At 35.5% G+C, this 21,606-nt stretch overlaps 1 protein-coding gene across 13 annotated transcripts in view; it reads right to left on the bottom strand.

The window, feature by feature from the left end:
• The window catches only part of ADGRL3 (adhesion G protein-coupled receptor L3), a 761,150-nt gene that overhangs the window by 221,610 nt on the left and 517,934 nt on the right, over positions 1 to 21,606 (bottom strand). For all 13 annotated transcript variants that reach the window (XM_045834530.1, XM_045834518.1, XM_045834519.1 and 10 more), the window contains one exon: positions 2,056 to 2,136. In XM_045834530.1, coding sequence (XP_045690486.1) covers positions 2,056 to 2,136 — 81 coding nt within the window. The remainder of the gene's footprint in view (positions 1 to 2,055; positions 2,137 to 21,606) is intronic.

Below are 21,606 nucleotides of genomic sequence, written 5' to 3'. Positions count from 1 at the left end.
ACCTGCCATTGCCAACAGGCCCTACTCTTCCAGTCATCTTTTACCAGTCCTACTGAAACAGCCTCCCCCTGCCAATCTCTCATCCTCTATTCTGGTGTCATAGGTACTGTTCTCATATCAAGGGCTGATACTGTTATGATGTAACATCCCACTGACTTAGGAAAAGTTTGTAAAAATTAAAAATATTTTATCATTTTTTCTGGGACAAAACACAAACTCCTTGGCATGTGATACAGAATCTTTCATTAGCTGTCCTATTACACCTTTCCAGTCTTTTTCCTTTAGAACTTTTCCCATTTTACTGTGCATTTAGCATATCTCCTTAAAAATGCCATGACGTGCACACACTTATGTTTTAGTTCACTCTGACTCTCTCTTCTCAGGACTCTCCTTTTGTCCCCACTCCCTTTTCTCCTTGAAAACTGATGGTGCATGCTTCAGAACCTAGGTTGTCACTTTTAATTTTAGCCACTTAGACATGGTCATATGAGTGCCTACTATGTGCCAAGCACAGGCCAGTGGCTGGAGGAGAAATAATAATTATGACATTCTCTACCCTCAAGGACCTTACGGAAGACAAAGGGAAACATGCACACTGAACAATGAAATACAATGTCTTAAGTGTAAAAGCTGAGCCAAGCACAAGGGGCACTGGAGGAACAGAGGCATTTACTTAGCTCCTCTCTAGTAAAGAGTCACAAAAGCTTAACAGAGGACAGAAGGACAGCAGTCAGAGGGAAAGGAAGTGGGGCTGGATGAAAGAAGATGAAGGGATTAGTCAAAGAACGTATATGAATGACCCATGGACAGGGACCATGGTTTGGGGATTTACTGCCTGAGTGAGGCAGGAGGTGCTGGGTGGAGGGGGACAAAGAGGAAAAAAAAAAACAGGGACAACTATAATAGCACAAATAATGAAATATAATAATAATAATAATAATAATAATAATAATAATAATAAGCAATAGCCTTGAAGCACTGGTAAAAACTTAACAGCTAAAAAAGAAAGAGACTCCTGGCAGAAGAAAAAGCATGCATAGAAAACATGCTCATAAAAATCAAACCTAATGGTTTTATTGCATCAAGTAATTAATACTTCTGAAGGTATAAGAATATATAGTGCATTACTTTAAAAAGTAAAAATAACCTTAAGATATTTGATATTTATAAAATAGAAAGACATGTCTATATAACATGAGCTTTATTATAAAATGTTTCAAAATCAATACATATTTCTTAAAAGCAGAAAGACAAATTCTGTATGTAGATTATAGTAATTATAAATGTTATTTTAATTTTTATTTTGACCAGTTTCTTGAAAAAAATCTTTAAACAGGTGGTATCCACTTAAACTACATGATTTAATTTACACATTTTATTTATTTTTTAAAAGATTTTATTTATTTATTTTTAGAGAGGGAAGGGAGGGAGAAAAAGAGAGAGAGAGAGAAAAACATCAATATGCAGTTGCTGGGGGTCATGGCCTGCAACCCAGGCATGTACCCTGACTGGGAATCGAACCTGCAACATTTTGGTCCACAGCCCACGCTCAATCCACTGAGCTACACCAGCCAGGGCTAATTTACACATTTTAAAACTAAAGGCTACTAGTACTAAAATGACATTTTAAGAGAATAATAAAAAATATAAATTTATAAGGAAATACATATGACAATGACTTAGATTAAGCTACCTTAATCTATGAAAAAAAATAATATAAGAAGAAATTTCCAATTAAAAATGTAACGGTAATCTGCGAATTTCTAAATCTAGGCTGGTTTGCAACTGGGCTTCCACTAGTGGAATCACTATGCGTCCTTACTTCTTATTTGGCTTTACAAACATTTCTCAGAACCGTATTTCACATTTTACTGTAGTTCATAAATAAGACTCATTCTGTCATCAGATTTCTTACACACCACTACACCCTGCTTTTTAAACAGATTCTACATAGTAAAATACACATTTACCACTATCTTTAACTTAATTGATTGCCTTCATCAAAGAATAGAGTTCCATTTTCCTTAACTTAAGAAGCAAAAAAGAGAAACTTACCTCTAACAGGGGGTCTTTCTAGCTCAGAGTCGAGGTGAACTGGTGGAGAGATGTAAGACACCTGCCCATGATGTGCCTGTCCTGTGGACCCAAACAGAAACATTGGGGGCTTAGCAGTTGTGTCCTTTTACTTTTTCTGTTTGATGATTAACATTTTCTCTCTCTACACTGAATTCATAGCCACTATACAGCACAGACAGGACTATCCAAACACAGAAGCATTGTGTTGTCCAAACATCCACCAATTAAATCAGTCTTCCTTACACAATTCAGTTGTTGTTGTTGGTGTTGCTGCTGTTGTTAAATTATAATTTTATTGTAGAATGATACTTAAAAATACAATTAAAATGATTTAAGAAAAATGAAATGGAAAAACCAAAACCAAAGGCATACACAATGCAAGTCCTAATGTTTAATTGTTAGATTAAACAGACCTTAAATACTCGATGAATCTGTGATACATTTTTCTAAACACTTTTTATTCCTTCACTTATTCATTGCAGACTGGCATCAATTTCAACTAACACTTTAAGTAGTACTTGTTTTAATAACCTTACAATCCTAATTAACTTTTAATTTTATGATTTACTTACATTCTTTAATAAAATACTATTCCTGTTTATGACATTTGATGAGAAAAAAATAACCACAATATAAACAACAGGTAGATGAAGTCATTCTCTCTTGCTTACAAAGCATTCTGCAAGCTCACATAAGTATTTGTAATGTACTTTCTGTCTTATGAGCTAAAGTATTAAAGTTGATTTGAAGGATGAGAGTCTTATTAAAACAACTGGTATAATAAAACACCCCCCAATTTTTTCTAACGTTCAAAGCAGCTATAGTTTGTATAATGATGATCCAGCAAGCAATTTGGATTTCATAACAAGAAAGCACAAATGCAGAATCAGTTCAATTTCTGAAACTATTTTATATAAAGAAGGTTTGAGTAGAATTGGAGGACCCACTACTTTCTTTCTACAATGGGAATATGCAGTTATATTTTACACATTTACTACAGCAATTTACAGGGTTGTTAATCTCTTTTCCTAAACAAGGAAAGTTAATGATACATAGACTATGATAACAGTTAGAGTAACCTTCCCGTTTAAAGTAGTATTCAACTTGTAATAAACTGCTGATTCCTCTTATGAGGCACATTTCAAATAATTAATATGGCTCCCTGTTGATAGTAGCTGCTGTTGCTCCCAGCACTCTTCTAGCTAACAGCAGACACAGTGGAGTTGCTGTAATATACCAAGCCCCTCATAATTGTAACTGGAGTATTGTGCACTCACTGGCCATGTTTCAGTGGAACAATAAAGGTACTATTATAAAGGAAATAAGACAGGGATTGTGCATTGTTACCAGTCTGTGTGTAATATAGCTTATTAAAAACTTCAGATTATCTTAATTATAAAAACATCTGGCACTTACCTATGTTGCATATTTAGTTGCAAAAACATTTTTGTTGTTCAGTTCCTGTGTCATTACCAATGAGTTGGTTTGAAACGTTATTGATCATGTAAATGAAAATAAGAATCATTCACTTTATATGCGTTCAACATAACCTCATCCTATAAAATAATATTGACTTCATGTGTAATCAAGGAACATGGCTTTGACCACAAATAATAATAACTGCCATGCACTCAAAAAATACCTCAGTTCCTTTTATGCAACCAATATCACTATGAGGATTTGAAGATAGGTACCGAGTTAATATTTTCATATATAAGAAGTAGAGGGAATTAAGCAAATTGCTCAAGCACATGCTGATAGTAAATAGCAAAGCCACTGGCATTTTGACTTTAAGTCTATGCTAAACGTAGAAGAAATATGTTTAGATTTTAGTGATTAAACTTTGACAAATACAGCTTTTGAAAATGTCAGCCCTACATTCAAGTTGAAGTAATGAGTCCCTTTAAGTCCACATCAGTCTCTGGTCTTTGGGTAAGCACCAAACGCCAAGAGTGCTGAACAGGGATACTTCAGGAAGCACCAGGTCACAGTGTGTATATCCCTAAAGTGAAAGGGGACATTAAAGAGCCAGTAGAATAGGATGGAGATTATTGATAATCAAGTCTTAAACTTACACTGCCATAATTTTCATTCTCTCTCCACGGAGCAATCCAGCAAACTGCAAGGGATGAGGCGTGGCAGGGAACACCACCCTAGGAGGAAGCGACTGAAACTCTGAGATTTAGAGGAAGGTCTGAAATGCAGTAATGGATTTCAGTCTGGGGATGGAGATTTCTGATTGACAGAACAAAAACTAAAAATTACGGAGGTGACTGTCAATTGACTAAGTATAAGAAAAAGCTTTTTTTTTGTTCTTTTTTTCTATTGTCAATACTTTACTTGATATATCAGAACATAGATATACTTCTTTAGAACCACAGAATTTGGAGTCAGAAAGATATTTGATAAGGCCCCAAACCCACATTTTAGACTCAGGAAACTATCTGGAGAAACTGGTGACATTCAAGAGTGAAAGGAGGTAGAAGTTGTCAATCTTGATGTCAGAGAACAGGAAGGAAGGCAATCCTTTACAGGAGCCTATAGAAAATTGTCCACAACCCGCATCCTCTCTCACCTTAGAAGTCTTTTTTTTTTTTAAGATTTTATTTATTTACTTTTAGAGAGGGAAGGGAGAGGGGGAGAGAGAGAGAGAGAGAGAGAGAGAGAGAGAGAGAGAAACATCAGTGTGCGGTTGCCAGGGGTCATGGCCTGCAACCCAGGCATGTACCCTGACTGGGAATTGAAACTGCAACACTTTGGTTCACAGCCTGAGCTCAATCCACTGAGCTACACCAGCCAGGTAGAAGCCTTTCTTAGTGAGCCATCATCTTCAAGGCATGATCTTTCAGTGGTGCAGAGACATTAAAAAGGACCAGATCTAGTTATTTATGAGAACATGTACTTTTTCCATTAGGCTTTGTGTATAAACTAAAGGCAGTTTAGCATAACAGTGCCTGGGAAACGTAAATGCCTATGTCAGTATCTGGAGTGTGCCACTTTTTAGCCATATAGCTATTAGCCATATAAGCTAGTTGTTAATGTCAGCAACTATCAAACTGTTTAACTTCTATGTGCCTCAGTTATATAATGGGATTATAATAGCACTGACCTCACAGGGATGTTTTGAAGACTAATTTTTACACTTACGTTGTAATTAGAACAGTGCTTAGTACATAGTACGGTACTTAGAAATTTTAGCAATTAGTATTATGCATTAATTATTTTATTTATTAATTCATTAATCATTACTTCAGTGCCTAATACATGACAGGTGATTTTTTGGTTGGTTGACATACATCACAGAACAAAATGAATGATGATCCACACCCTTATGTAGGGGAAGACAGCAAAATAATTTCCACAATAAATACATCAATGATATTATATGCAATGGAAACAAATTAGAACAGGCTAAAGGGGACCCGGATTGAGAGGGGCAGGTTGCAATTTTAAATAGGATGATTACAAAAGGCCTAACTTAATTTCCATCAGCAGTATTTGAAGAGTTCAAGAGAAGACAAGAGATAATATATGACTTTTATAGAAAAGTAAAAAGACAAAACTATAGATAAGGGTGCAAACCTAAATTTAATAACTAAGAGTAAAATAACAAAATGGTGCTGGTAGCAGATGCTTTTTCCTAACAGATTTACTTCAAATTTTATACATATTCATAGTTATTCATGTGACCAATGAATAAGACAAATAGAACGTGAAGATATATGATTCGAAATACTAACACAACTTTTTTTTCATAAAATAGAAACAAATTTTACTACCACAAAGCCCTCATTGGTTTATCCACTTAGCCCATTTTTTCAACTTAAATTTTACTCATTTTCTATATAATGTTGTAAACAAGTTTAACAGTTTATGTCCCTCCTGGCAGATTTTATGCCTTTGTTTTGTTTGTTTGCTTTAGAATTTCAACTTCTGATCTTGATTGTATTTTCTAGAGATATTACATTTCTCTCCCCTAAGAAAATAAAGCAGATCTCTGATTTTTGCTCCTGGGGTTTTTAATATTATCATTTTCCTTTACAATATTTAGCATGGTAAGCAGTTCCATCTTTACATCTTTGTCCTACTACAATAATCCAAGTGGATTGAGGGAACCTATACTTAAATGCATTTAAGAATGGCATGGAGAATTTTTCAAAGTTTTTCTAATACTCTGAAAATAGCTAAACCTCCTAAAAAAAAGAGTTTATTTCCTCGCTGAGAATAATCTTAGCTACTGATGAAAAACACCAGAGGTCAGTATGTTGTTTGTGCTGATGGAACGTTGGGTGTGCCTAGCATTATAGCAGCTTGCTTTTTCTGTCTTCAAACCCCAGTCTGACTATAACCATCTAGCATTTATAAAGGCAGTTTTCAGGGGAATACGTAAACACCAATCAAAACTAATCATTAAAGAGAAGATTTGTAAAGTTGCCTATTTGATACCTATCTTTTCACTCAGGTTTCCTTTCTCCTCCTTCCTCTTATTACTCATCCTTATTTTCAGTGAATTTAGTAAAATAAGAGGTAGCAGAGAAACAACTTCATGCTTGACTTATTGAGGATATAAAGTCATTGATGAAGGATCAAAGGTCAGTAATGGGCTTTTCCCCAATGCATATTACTTGAGACACAGAAAACAGAGTAATGTGAAATTAAAGTAACTTTCTTGTGGGGTGTGTGTGTGTGTGTGTGTGTGTGTGTGTGTGTGATTTCAATCAGGAAGTATTTCTTCAGAACCCACTCCCTTTCTGTGGTCATTAATAACGATACCTTATGAACAAGAGAACAGAATCCCTCCACTGAGGCATTTACTTCTAGATGCAGGGTTAGGTGATGACTCTGAGGTATGAATATGTAACCTTGATAAAGATGATAGAGAAGGGCACGACAATAGCATCTAACTGAGGTAAGTGACATGAGGGACAGTACCAAAGGAGGCTGAGACTGAGGGAAAGGCAAATGGTACTTAGTGAAAAGCTACGGCTGGCTGGGGCCGAGAAGGAATGTTATAGGTGGATGCCAACAGACCAGATGAGGAAGAGGAACAGGGGACAGGGAACCACAGATACAGTGTGAGCAAAAAGGTGGTTAAAATGATAAAAATATTCAAAAAGGTACAAAAACAGAAAGAATGAAAAAATACACATGAAGGGAGGCAGAATACGCCACTTGAATATATGCCACTCTGGCCTATTGGTTATTTTGAATTAAAGTTTCTTGAGAAAGAGCAAGTATAAGAAGGACCCTCTGACCCCTCAATGTCCCCCTGAAAGTAGGAAATAAATCTCCCATGTGAAGGTACCCTCCCTGTACCAAGAGGGTAGAAGGCATCCTTCTCAACAAAGGTAGGAATTCGGGGTCAAGGAAGACATATAAGCAAACCTTGTTACTTCTTTACCAATCGACTTCCCCAAACCCAAATGCCTTTGTCTTGCCAGTTCTTCAAAATACATGGTTTCTTAGTCTAAAAGCTTCCTGCTATGTTCACTCCTTTGAGTTTCATATTGTGATGGGTCTCCTGCACGTTAGAAATAAAATTTGTCTTTCTCCTGTTCATCTGCCTAATGTCAACTTAATTATTAGACCAGCCAAAGATCCTAGAAGGGAAGAAGGTGAAGTTTTCCACCACTACCCGTGCCTACCATCAGCCTCATCAATGGTCAGGGTTCACATTATCACCTGTCCATGCCCACATCTCCTTCCCCATCCCAGAATGTGTTGAAGCAAATCCCAGACATTGGATAATGTCAGTTCTAAGTTATTTGAGTATGTAGCTATAAAATAAAAAAAAAGTTCCTTAAAAAGCAATAATAATATCATTATGATACTTAAAACTAAGATACATTATGAGAAAATGAATTTAATACAAAATTTAATATAGCAATTTCCAGGAAGAAATCAACAATAAATAAAACCTTTCAGTCTGAAAAGTATCACATTTGTCCTGGTGTTGAAATTTTGTTGGATGGAGGAATTCTTTATATTTATGGTGAATTTCAGGTGCTCACAAATACAGAGGGAAATATAGTTTATAAAACCATACAAAATTTTTTCTTTCTTCCACAAATGTGAAAAATACACTTGGTAGTCAAATGACAAACACTGCATTTTAGAAGCATCGCTTCAAAATTTCTCTGTGAAGTCTCAAAAACCTACTGTAGCAAGCATTACATCCATAAATTAGAAAAATATATGGAAAAAAAGTCAGAGCACTTATCATCCCTGAATTTTTAGTTTTTTATAATCCTTCAAAAATAAACAGGAATGAACACATTGGAAAACGGAAGATCACGTTAATAAAATGGTTATTTTCTAGGAGCCTAATACTAAGAAATAGTCTGAGGTAAACATTACTTTCCATTAAAAAATGAAATAACTAAAGCTCCATAAGGTTAAGTTTATTTTCAAGGTTACACCACAGGGTGGGTGGGAATTAGGGTTCAAGTCCAGAGATCCTGTTCATGACTATATAGCTCACTAACCCCCGCACCCAATAAATATATCCATGGGGGTGAAAAGAGAAGGTGAATATAATATAATTTCTAAAACTTTAAAAATATTTAGTTCTCTATTTCTAAGCTATCTAATACTAAAAGACTACATCACAGTACAATCAGGATTCTAAAATGATGTTTCTCAGACAATGTATAAAGTGTTACATTCTATAAGAGTAAAGTATATAATTCTTTTCCTGGCATTTTTTTAAATGGAAGACTTAAAAAATTGGGTTTTAACATGTATAAAGGACCCATGGACAAAGAGGGGTAGGGTTGAGGGTAGGAGGTAGGGGTGAGTGGGGCAGGGGAGAGTGGTGGTGGGAAAATGGAGACAACTGTACTTGAACAAGAATAAAAAGAAAAAAGCATTAGGTTTCAGTAACACGGGTCTACTTGAATTATTTTGATTTCTAGAAGCTGGATAAAAGACTTCTGGAGTGGATCTCCCCACTTCTCACACACACATACATCTTTTCTATTCTTTTTAAAAATTGTATTGAATTTATTGGGGTGACATCGATTACCACAATTATAAAGGTTTCAGGTGTACAGTTCTAAAACACATCATCTGCATATTGTACTGTGTGTTCACCAACCCAAGTCAAGTCACCTTCCATCACTATTTATCCCTCTTTTACCCCCTTCTGACTTCACCAATCCCCCTTTCCCTTTGGTAATCACCACCGTGCTATGAGTTGTTTATTGTTCTTTTACTTAGTCTCTTCACCTTTTTCACCCAGCCCCCTAATCCTCCTCCTTTCTGACAGCTGTCAGTCTGTTCTCTGTATTTATAAATCTGTTGTTTTGTTTGCTCATTTATTTTGTTCATTAGATTCCACATGTAAGTGAAACCATATTGTACTGGTCTTTCTCTGACTGGCTTATTCACTTAGTATAAAACTCTCCCGGTCCATCCATGTTGCTGAAAGAAATAAGGTTTTCTTTTTCTTTCTTTCTTTCTTTTTTTTTTTTTGTTTTACAGCTGAGTACCATTCCATTGTGTAAATGTAATACAGCTTTTTACCCACTCATGTACGGATGGGCACTTGGACTGCTTCTAAATCTTGGCTATTGTAAACAACACTGCAATGAACACAGGGGTGTATATACTCTTTCGAATCAGTGTTTTAGGTTTCTTCAGATACATTCCCAGAAGTGGAATCCTTGGGTCATAAGGCAGTTTCATTTTTAATTTTTTTGAGGTAACTCCATACTGCTTTCCTCAGTTGCTGCACCAGTCTGCATTCCCACCAACAGTGCATGAGGGATTCCTTTCCTCTACATCCTTGCCAACACTATTCAACAAACATCTTTCCTATTCTTTATCACCACTGTACAAAGCCCAAGTTTGGCATATAGTGGAGTAAGAAAACAATAGTATTGAATCTATTAATATTAAATCCTCTTCCATTAAGCACGTGAGCATTCAGGGTGGGGACATGTGAAAAGCTAGCTTAGAAATATTAAAACTCATTAACAAAGACAAACCTAATCAGATAAACTGTGAACACAGTGGTCAGTGACTACAGTCAGTCAATTGGTATGGGACATACAAGGAGCTATTCCTAAGGCTCCTTCTTGGCCAGAGCTAGTTTAATTTAGGAATAAAAGGTACCTCAAAATTTTGCTTAAGTTTGACATATGTTAAGTAGATTGATAGTCTGTTGAATATGCTCACCTCCTAATTCCCAGAATCTCTGAATATGTTATCTCACATAGCAGACGGGTCTTTGCAGATGTGATAAAGGTTGAGATGTGGAGATAATGCTATCTAACCACAGGATCTCTTAGAAGTCAAAAAGGGAAGCAGAAGAGTCCTTCAGAGTGATGCTATGTGAGTAAAGCCAGATAAGCTATTGTTGACTCTGAAGATGGAGGGAGGGGGAGAACCAAGGAATGGGGCTACTTTTAAAAACTGAAAAGGACAAGGATCCTTCCCAGAGTCTTGATGAAGAACTGATCTTAGCCTGGTGAGACTAGAGTAATGTAAGATAATAAATTTGCATTGTGTAAGCATTTAAATTTGTCATAATTTGTTCCAGCAGGGACAGAAAACTAATACACAACTTAATAACTGGTATTCATTTTCATTCTAAAATTCCTTCTTATTAACTGTACTAATTATTTGAAGAGGTAGTACAAGCACATGGTACATATTGAACTGGGACAAAATGACAATACAACGACCTGCTGACCTCCCGCAGTTGGCTTCTTTCCTGTTTCCTGCACGTTTCTTTTCTGGCACTATTCCATGCTCTTAAAACAAATCCTCCTCTCTTCCTCTCCCTCTATCTCTCTCTGTCTCAGAAATGTATTTATTTATTTGAGTTGTTGCCATATTAAAACATATGGATACTCTGCATTTTGTCAAGCCTGGTCTTAAAGGTAATTTGGACCTTCAACTGCTTACCATACCTTCCAATACATTTAGATCTTGTATCGCATTTAGATCCTTATATTAAGGATCTAAGAATGTAATATTCAATATTAAGAATGTACAGCATCATAAAATATTACCAGTAGCACAGATAACACAACATTCTTTTAATCAGAAATAGGCGAACATTTCACAAGACAGTAATAATTTGATCACTGCAACTAAATGTAAGTATAAATCACAATTACACATATAGTGAAATAGTTAATTAGACAAAAAATATAAAAAATGGAACAGTTTCTTTATAAATCCTGTAACTCAACTTGTATAATTTAGGAGTAAACAGGCCCAGACACACAGGACACCCCTAAGGTCACTCTCTAGTGCAGGCAGAGGCAGACATAGGATAATAGTTATATAAATCATAGTAATGTGTTCTTTCCCCTACACTACGCCATCTATTTTTAAAAATAGCATTAGTGTTAAAACTTTATTTTTAGAGCAGTTTAAAATTCACAGGAAAACTAACAGGAAAGGTACAGAGATTTCCCATACACCCCCTGCCCCCAGAAGAGGTATACCCATTATCAATGTCCCCACCACAATGGTATGTGTGTTACAACTGGCGAACCTACATTGACACACTGTAAGCATCACAGGATTGGGGCTCACTCTTGCTTTGTATATTCCATGGGTTTGGACAAATGTACAATGATATGTGTGTATCAATATGGCATTATATATAGTATTTTCACTGTACTAAATATTCTCTATGCTCCACCTATTTATCCCTGTTCCTTTTTTAATCTTTTTTAAATGATAGAAAATGTAGAAATTGCATAAACTTTGTTGGCTAACAAAATAGAGCTAGGAATGCTGTATAAAAGTAAGATTTTAGGTCAATTCATTTTTTTCTGAAATTATATAGGTAACAGATTTATTCTGAGAATGCAATTAATAGTGAAATAATGATTATTAGCATCTACTATAGAATCAAGTTTCATTAAATATGACTTTCTTTACGCTCCCTGCCCCTTTAATAAACATTTCCTTTTGGGTCATTTCATTGCTACGGTGTGCATTTCAGACAGTTTTAACAAAAATTATAAACATAAGGAATAAAAGTAACTTTTTAAAAGAATTTTTTGTCACCTAACTTTTGGAGAAAAGTTAAGACAATCATTTTGGGTCAACTAGGAATCAATCTTAACCATCATTTCTGCCAGTCAAAATCTGACTGTGTAGTGGGAAATTGAAATATAGACAAGCTTAGCTATTGCTTCAAATTTTCTAATATATCAGCTGCATTGCTCAAAAATATTCAGATATTTCATGGTGTTTAAATAACAATTATTCTGTGCAGGACTATGATAATGAAATAGATATGATCTTCTTGATATATTTTGGTTCAAGCATTAGTCATTCTAAAATTGTAAAATTTAAAAATAAATTATTTAATGTTAGTTTTATACTAGTTACTGTTACTGGAGCTTGCAGAGACAGAGTAAAATATGTCTTCAACCTGAATAATGGCAAAAGAGAAAGGAACTATGAATGAGCTTTCATTAATCCCCTTTATTACATTTTCATTCGTTAGGACAATATTTAATGAGTACTTACCAGGAGACTAATACCAGGAATAAACCAGTAAACTGCCAACTTTTGGAATTTACAATCAGAGATATAAAATTATAGGCTTCAACTGGAGATTCATTTGCTAAGTAAGGTAGGTCTAATAAATATGTGACTCAGAGCTGGTGTTCAGTAGATACTTATTTTTATCTATAAAAAGGACAAAAAATAACCTTGATAACCGAGAATTAAATTTCCTTGGGTGACTCAGGAAAGGTTGACAGAGGAACGAACACAAGGCTGATGCTGCAATTCTGTAAGGATGAACTTCTCTGTTATGTTCACGCTGCTAATTCACGTGTGCTATTTGGAAACATGATTCACCAGATTATAAAGTACTTTTGAAGAGAGAAAATGATGAGGCATTGTTCATGGTATTTTATTTATGACATAATTTCATAAAGAACACAGTGTGGATATATTGAACATATATTTTTACTTATAATTCAATTTACCGGTCAAAATAAGTAAATTAATATTTTTTTAAAATAGCAATTATGTAACCTTTTTCAATGTGCAGTATAGATAGCAAATTCCAAGATAACACAAGGGTGAAATAGAATTTATATTCTTTATTTCCATTACTAAAAGTTGTATAATTTTGAAAAATTTGTGTTCTCCAGTAATTGTGTATAACATGGGAAAATGTGAATAGCAATTATGTGCATATATTTTATATTGATATTTGTATTTATAGTTATACACACATACAGCTTAGCTACTCTCACATTATCCTAGAATTCCTTAAATTTATTTTAACATGTTATAGTTTTGTAAATAATGAAACCAAACCTTCCTTTTACTTCTCTAACCTGCTTTTATTAGAGGAGTAATCTAAATGAACACACTTAGTGAAGATTTTACATAAGGCAGTTCAGATATAAGAGTCCATGAGGACCGGAAGCATAACAACTAGTTTCTATGTCTTCTCTGTCATCCTCGGACACACTAAGGTGCATTAGACATTGTATGAACTCAATGCATTTCTGGTGAAAATTCATATGAACAATGTTAAACAAAATTAAAACATGTTAAAATGGCTAAAAACTTTGGGGAATTTTCTTTCAAAAATGGAAAGAAATCCATAGTGCAACTAATTTTGTTTCATTGGGAAATGTAACGAAGTTGATTACTATGAGAAGCCTCTCAGCCTGTTCATTTCTAGCACACAACATTCATGGGGTTCTTGACTGTCTCTCCCAAATGAGACACATCTCAATTCCCCCAAATACACTTTGACCAAATGCATTATGTAAAGTAGATCTATTTTTATATATTCTTCTAATGTACTCTATCAATTTCATTTCCCTGAATAATATACTTATTAAGTAGGTGACAATTACATCATTATGATAAACTGAAAAACTTGCATAAACAAAACTGAAAGTAGTTGATGACATAAAAGAAAGACTGAAACTATGTGTTCAGGAGAAAGGGTTCTGGTGCCTGAAAAGCGATATTAGAATTACTTCAAAGGAGAACTAGCAGGTGAAAATTTGCCTCTAGAAAACCACAGGAGCAAGCAGCAAGAGGAAAAGTGTAGACCAGAATATTCACAACAAAGAGGTTTATTCCCTAGAGTACAGAGCCAGGATGCTGGCCTGCTGTGCTTATGTTTTTAAAGTTCTGCTTCAAAGCCTATCCTAGCATGCTAAGAAAAACATGTTAAATGTTCTTCTTCTCTCTGCTGATAGATCACAAAACATCCAGTAACACTAACTCAAAAAAAAAAAGTAAAAGAAAAAAAAGCTTATTAAAGGAATCTGACATAGGTGGATAGCAAGAAAATGCTAATACTTCTCCCTAAGCCCCCACTCCCCAAGGGTATGAAAACTAGCAGCTGGATTTGACAAAAACGTCAGCAGTGTAGTAGTGTGACTATATAGATCTCCAAGTAAAAGCTACTCATTGTGCATTACTCACAAATGGTACTCATCAGGTACTTTCCCTCTAGGGTCCCGAGCCAACAAATCTTAAGAGAAGAATCATAGCAAACGTACCTCAAAGAACAATCGAAAAATTCAAATACTCCATATACTCCTTACAGGTTCAGTGTGCAAAGAAGTATTTCATATGTATAGTGTTATTGTTAGGCAAAACAATCAGAGAAGATTTTTATAAATATAAATATATATATACATATATATGGTTTGTGATATTAACTGTTCTTTTAAAGAAAGACAGAAAGGCACTTATTGTCTCCACAATTAAGTCAGAATTTCTCCGTCCTTTTCATCAATCCATGTGACCTGTGAAAAAATCTCGCAAGAAGACATCTCAGCAGGACCTGCAGTATGCTCGTTTAGTTCACAGAGACTAATATATGCCCCCAAAGACCTGAAATGAGAAAATTCTATGCAAACGCATTGCATGCATAGGCTGACAAAAGCAGAATCAGAATGACCCAAGCATAATAAGACCAGATTGGCACAAACAGAAATAAAAGGGTATGGATATTGTCACAAGATGATGACAGTAAATTTTGCCATGTAATTCTTTTCAATAAACTCCAAAATATATCATTGCATAGAATGAAATTTCCTGTAGTGAAATTCTGACAGCTCTCTTCTGTGTGCTAAAAGGCTGTCAGATGAAAAATCTGAACTTTTGTGAAAATTGTTCATTTTTGACATTTATCCAACTTCTCTGTTTGCAACCTGAATCAAAGGAATTTGAAGAAGTTACAATTCAGCTTTACACTCAAAGAATAAGAAGCACTATTAGCATAATTTGAAGATACTAAGCATTTATAGTATAGTTACCTATAAAAAGTGAAAATTATCATAAAAGTGAAAATGTTTATAAAATAACAGTGTAGAATTTGACTGTTTTTAAGATAATCTATATTAGATTTTAATAGAAAAATATTTTTTTCATAAGTTTGTCATTTTATTTCATAGTTTTCCCCTTTAAGAGACAGAAATACTATTTTCATATTTCTAAAAAAGTCATCTTATTTTTTATTGCAATATTATATACAGTTAAATGAGTCCCTTGGATCCTATTATACCTCAATTTTGGTGAAAATTTTGCATAGCACAGTCTTATTTTTTTTCCTTCAGACTTCAAGAAGTAGCATCTGATAAGAGATATTTCAGCTTGTCTCAAGTGAGATTAAAGTGTTACTTATTATTCATAAAGGATTTTATTTTAAGATTTCTATTTGGGGAAACAGAAAAGAAGCAATAAATATTATTTCAATTTTATAGAAAAAATCTCTGCTAGTGTAAATTTAGATGATTTTATGCTGTGTAGAATAATATGTCTATTTTCTTTTCCAGCATTCTTTTGTTTCAGGATACATACAGCATTCAATATTCATCTTCCTCAGTTTAAACACATTGGGTAGGCTGACCCTGTTGAGTATCCTCTGAATTCCAAGATGTGAGTTCATCACACAGGTTTGCTTACCTAGGGGTTCTACATATCAGAAGACACAATCAGATTCTTCCTTGGAACTTGCTAGCACTAACAGGGAGAAGATACTCCTTCTATGAGAACCTGAACTTCATGAAGAATATAGGCTTGAAGATGCCAGTGGTCATCTGTGGCCATGTGGAAGGAGTGTATCTGGAAAGTGGGCCACTCAGAAGACAGAAAATTTAGGGACTGATATAAGGCCCTTGATAACAGAATATGAACACTTCCTTTTTCAGGCCTGAGGCAAGCCTCACTCTTTGGATACTCAGTTAACTGAGACATTCAATTCTTTCTTTTAGTGCTAGCTAATTTGAATTAGGTTTTTCTTACTTTTAAACAAAAGCATTTCTGCCCTGGCTGGTGTGGCTCAGTGGACTGAGCGCCGGATTACGAACCAAACGGTCACCAGTTTGATTCCCAGTCAGGGCACATGCCTAGGTTGTGGACCAGGTCATCAGTAGGGGGTGCTTGAGAGGCATCCACACATTGATGTTTCTCTCCTTCTCTTCCTCCCTCCTTTCCTCTCTCTCTAAAAATAAATAAATAGAATATATATTTTTAAAAAACATTGTAACTAATACTGTGTGCGCAAGCATGTGCATGTTGTCTAGGAAGCAGAAATAATTTCTTACTTTAATAAGTGCACACTGTAAAAGAAAGCTAATTCAGCTTTTTTTCCTTGACCATTCAAAAATTTACTAATTTCAAATCAATTAATCAGCCACATGTAACACAACCGATACATTTTAATATTTTATATTACTTTTTTGAATAATAATATTTGGAGGGCTAACATGATTCTTTTAATATTGTACATTATCAATTACTCAAGTGCTTATGAAGCAGTAATAAAGGGGAAATAACTTGGAAAATTTAGATAGCAACGTTATTAAAGTAGAAAAAAACTTGCTAACTCATTAAATAACATATAATTCACTTCATATGTTAGCAAGGGAAAAATCCTTATGCATATTATTTTACATATATTCAAGATCATGAAATCATTAAATCATTAAGAAGCACTGTTATATCTTGATAATGCTTTGTGTGGACATTAGGCATCACTCAAGAATCTTAGCACATCCTACCATGAGGATCTGTTGCTTATATTATATGGGACACTGGACTTGTTATTGCATCCTCCTTCCACATAGAAGGAACCATTGATGCCTTATGTCATAAGACATCATAAGCATTTTTAATACTCATCCCAGGACATACTTACTAATTTTAGAAAGAAGCAATGGGAGAGAGAGAGGAGAGGAATATTGATGTGAGAGTTAAACATCCATAGATTGCCTTTGTAAGCACCCCAAACAAGGGACCTCTCCTATGTTCCCCAAATGGGGATCAAACACACAACCTAGGCATGTGTATGGGCCAGGAATCAAAACCATGACATCTCAGTTTATTGGACAACGCCTCAACAGAGTAACCTGCATTGGCTCTTTTTCCTTTTTGTCTTAAACTGCCACAGGATTTTGAATGTGGTAGTCCAAAGATCTACTTGTAACAAGAAGCTGTGGTTTCAATGAAGGGATGTTGGTTTTTTCACTTTAATGTACTGCCTGATACCTTACTTTCATAAAAGTAAGATTCTATTAAAGAACAAAAAAGACTAGAAAATGAATAGAACTTAAATCTACTCTTCATTTAAAAATCTGTTTCATACTATGATATTCATAAATCATTTTTATTAACAATATTTTACATCAGATGCTTATGGTACATTCAAATATCATTGAGATTCAAAATGCTTAATTCTCATACAAATGCTATACCAGGTTAAAAAAATCATACAAAACTATCAGAAGTCATAATCTATAGCCTCCAATTTCATAATAGCTTTACCAAATATTTATCAATAACCTCATTTCTAAAAATGAGCATACAAAGTCTGTCCAGAAAAAGTCCAGCTATTTTTAATGCAAGGAGAACGGTTTGCAAAACATTGACGTAACCTGGCAGTTAAGCAGAGTGGACTGGAATGTACAAGTGTGAACAATGACAATTTCATTGTACTAGTCAATGGAGGCTGTAGACGCTTTTGAGCATGTGGACTATGTGGCTGTTGCATTCAAAATGACTGAGGGAGTAGAGCAACAAATCTGCATCAAATTTTGCATTATGCTTGAACATTCCTCCGTAGAAACTATTCAGATGATTTAGAAGGCTGCAGCTATGAGCCACTGATGACTGGCAGCTTTATCATGACAATGCTCCTGCTCATGCATCATATCTTGAGCAGAGCTTTTTAGCGAAACATCAGATCACTCAGGTGACTCAGCCCCCCTATAGTCCAGAGTTGGCACCCAGCAACTTCTGGCTCTTCCCCAAATTGAAATCACCTTTGAAAAGGAAGAAATTGTAGAATGTTGATGAGATTCAGGAAAAGACAATGAGGTAGCTGATAGCTAGGGGAAGAACTGAGTGAGGTCCCGAGATGCCTATTTTGAAGGAGGTAGGCTTCATTGTCCTGTATACAATGTTTCTTGAATCTTGTATCTGCTCCCATAAATATCTCTCTTTTTCATATTACATGGCTGGTTACCTTCTGGACAGACCTCATATTCTCAAGTAGATTATTTTGCAGAAGGGTAGACAGTCTTACCAACAAGTGCCAAAGCAGAAAAGTAATGTCAAATACTAACGGGCGCAGTCACCTGTGACTGAACACCCTGGGTGACTCTGTGCTATCTTCATGGAAAGTTTGAGGCTATTGGACTTTCTTAACCATTTTTTTCAACCTAATCAAATCTCAGCATTAACTGTGTACAAAAGCAGGCTCATTTATATAAACCATGTACAAAGGACAAGATCTGTAAACCTGGTGACAAAAAAAACCCCACAAAAACAAGTGAATAAAGCAATGGGACTTATTTACTGTAAAGGAAAAACATTAAATTATTATTCCAGAATATTGTCATCACATTATCTTGAAAATGTATACATGGAGGGATCATTTTCATGCACCTCTCCTCAGGATTATGCTCAATGGACTACAATTGGCTCTGATATTGAGAAGATTATACAGGAGTTTAGTCCAAACCTGGCTGTTCATGATAACCCTTTACAAGAAGTTACGTTATTAGAAAAGTCACCAAAAATATCTAAACATATATTTTCCATTATATTTTAGGATAATTCAAGGAGAACTTTTTGATTTTAGTAGGTTAATTAAAACAACGTGAAGGGTTCCAAATTCTACCTTCAGCCTCTGCTACCATCAGTCCAGCTTTGAGTTAATTATTTTCAGTACATAGATGGCTGGATATTAACTTTTTCTGACCACAACTGCATTTATCTTTCTCAATTCACATAAGTAACTTTAAGTATAGTATCCTTAACTAAATACCATTTTGTTTCATATCAACAAGCAGCTAGCAACTTCCAGTCAAGACAGCAGCAAAGGCAGACATTGATCACCTCTTCCAACAACCACATCAAAATTATAACTAAAATATAGCATAATGATTACCAAGAAGTGTCAGAAATTGAGTTGAATGGAAGTCTAACAATTATGGAATTAAAGAAACCACATCTAGCCAGACTGGTGGCAGGGGAGGGTAGGAGGGGCACAGAGGCAGAATGGGTTAGTCCCACACCCATGTGTGGTGGATAAAAAATCAGGAGAGATATCTCAGGGACAAGGAGCCCCAGCCCAATATCAGGCCCCCCAGACCAGAGTTCCAGTGCCAGGAAGATAAGACCCCACAACTTCTGGCTGCATAAAACCCCACAACCTGGCTAACACAGTTGACCCACCTTGCCCCATCCAATGTATGGGCCCAACGAAGCTGCTTTTCTGTATTGATTGGTCATAGTTCATGCTTCTCAACTTCCTAAATCCTGGCAGAGGCTGGTGGTCACAATCAGTCCTTGCAGCTGACTGGCCTGGGTAAATCCCTCCTATTGATCTGCCAACAGCAACCAAGGCTCAACTACAAGAGGAAGGTGTACTCAGCCCACATGAAGGGCTTACCTCAAGGACCCAGCTTAGGTGATAGCGGAGGCTGTATCATTAAACTCTACAAGACACCTACTACATTAGGCCACACTACCAAGACAGGGAGTCCAAGCAGCTCTGCCTAATACATAAAAAAAAAAAAAAAAAAAACACAGAGAGGCTGTCAAAATGAGAAGACAAAGAAACAGCCAAAATGAAAGACCAGATCAAAATGCCAGAAAAGGAAGTAAACAAATGGAGATAAGCAATCTATCACATGAAGAGTTCAAAACACTGGTTAAAAGGGTGCTCAAGGAAATTGGTGAGCATCTCAGCAGCATAAGAAAATATCCAATCAGAGTCCAGGCTGGTATGGCTCAGTGGACTGAGCACTGGCTTGCAAACCAAAGGGTCATCGGTTTGATTCCCAATCAGGGCACATGCCTAGGTTGTGAGCCAGGTTCCCAGTAGGGGGTGAGTGAGAGATAACCATACTCTGATGCTTCTCTCTGTGTTTTTCTCCCTCCCTCCCCCTCTATCTAAAAAAGAAATGAATAAAATCTTGTAAAAAAATCCTATCAGAAACAAAGGATATACTAATTGAAAAAAAGAACAATTTACAGGAAAACAACAATTGAGTGGATGAAGCTATAATAAAATCAGTGAATTGGAACTTAAAGAAGCAAAAAAACAATGAACCAGAACAACAACAACAAAAAGAATCTCCCAAAATGAAGATAATATAAGCAGCCTCTGGGACAACTTCCAGAGGTCCAACATTACCATCATAGGGGTACCAGAAAGAGAAGAGACTGAGCAAGAAACTGGAAATCTATTTGAAAAAATATTAAAAGAAAACTTCCTTAATTTAGTGAAAGAAATAGACAAGCAAGCCCAAGAAGCACAGAGAGTCCCAAACTAGGTAGATGCAGAGACTGACTTCAAGACACATCATAATTAAAATGCCAAAGGTTAAAGATAAAGAGAGAATCTTAAAAGCAGTAAAAGAAAAGCAGTTAGTTACCTATGGGGGAGTTCCCCTAAGAGTGACAGCTGATTTCTCAAAAGAAGCTTCGAAGGCTGGAAGGGATTGGCAAGAAATATTCGAAGTCATGAAAAGCAGAGACCTACATCCAACAATGCTATACCCAGCAAAGTTATCATTTAGAATTGAAGAACAGATAAAGAGCTTCCAAGATAAGAATAAACTAAAGGAATTCATCATCACCAAACCATTATTATATGAAATGTTATAGGGACTTTAAGAAAAAGAGGAAGATCAAAACTATGAACAATAAAATGGCAAAAAAAATAATAAACATCTATCAACAACTGAATGTAAAAAATAAACTAAGCAAACAAGAAGAACAGAGACAGAATCCTGGATATGGATTCTGGAATTCTGGATATGGAGAGCATTCTGATGGTTGCTGAATGGTGAAGGGGTATGGGGGAATGGGTGAAGAGGTGAAGGGATTAAGAAGTACAGTTAGTTGCAGAATAGCCATGGGATGTAAAGTACAGTCTTGGAAGTGGAGTAGCCAAAGAACTTATACACATGACCCATGAACAATAGTGAGAGGATTGCCTGAGGGAGTGGGGGGTGCTGCTTGGAGGGGGGCAAAGAGGGAAAAATTGGGACAACTGTAATAACA

Source organism: Phyllostomus hastatus, unplaced genomic scaffold (genome assembly GCF_019186645.2).
Source record: "Phyllostomus hastatus isolate PE091 unplaced genomic scaffold, TTU_PhHast_1.1 phas_contig_196, whole genome shotgun sequence".
NCBI lineage: Eukaryota > Metazoa > Chordata > Mammalia > Chiroptera > Phyllostomidae > Phyllostomus > Phyllostomus hastatus.
The sequence above is the reverse complement of the archived record's forward strand: the minus strand, read 5'-3'. Positions and strand labels throughout refer to the sequence as shown.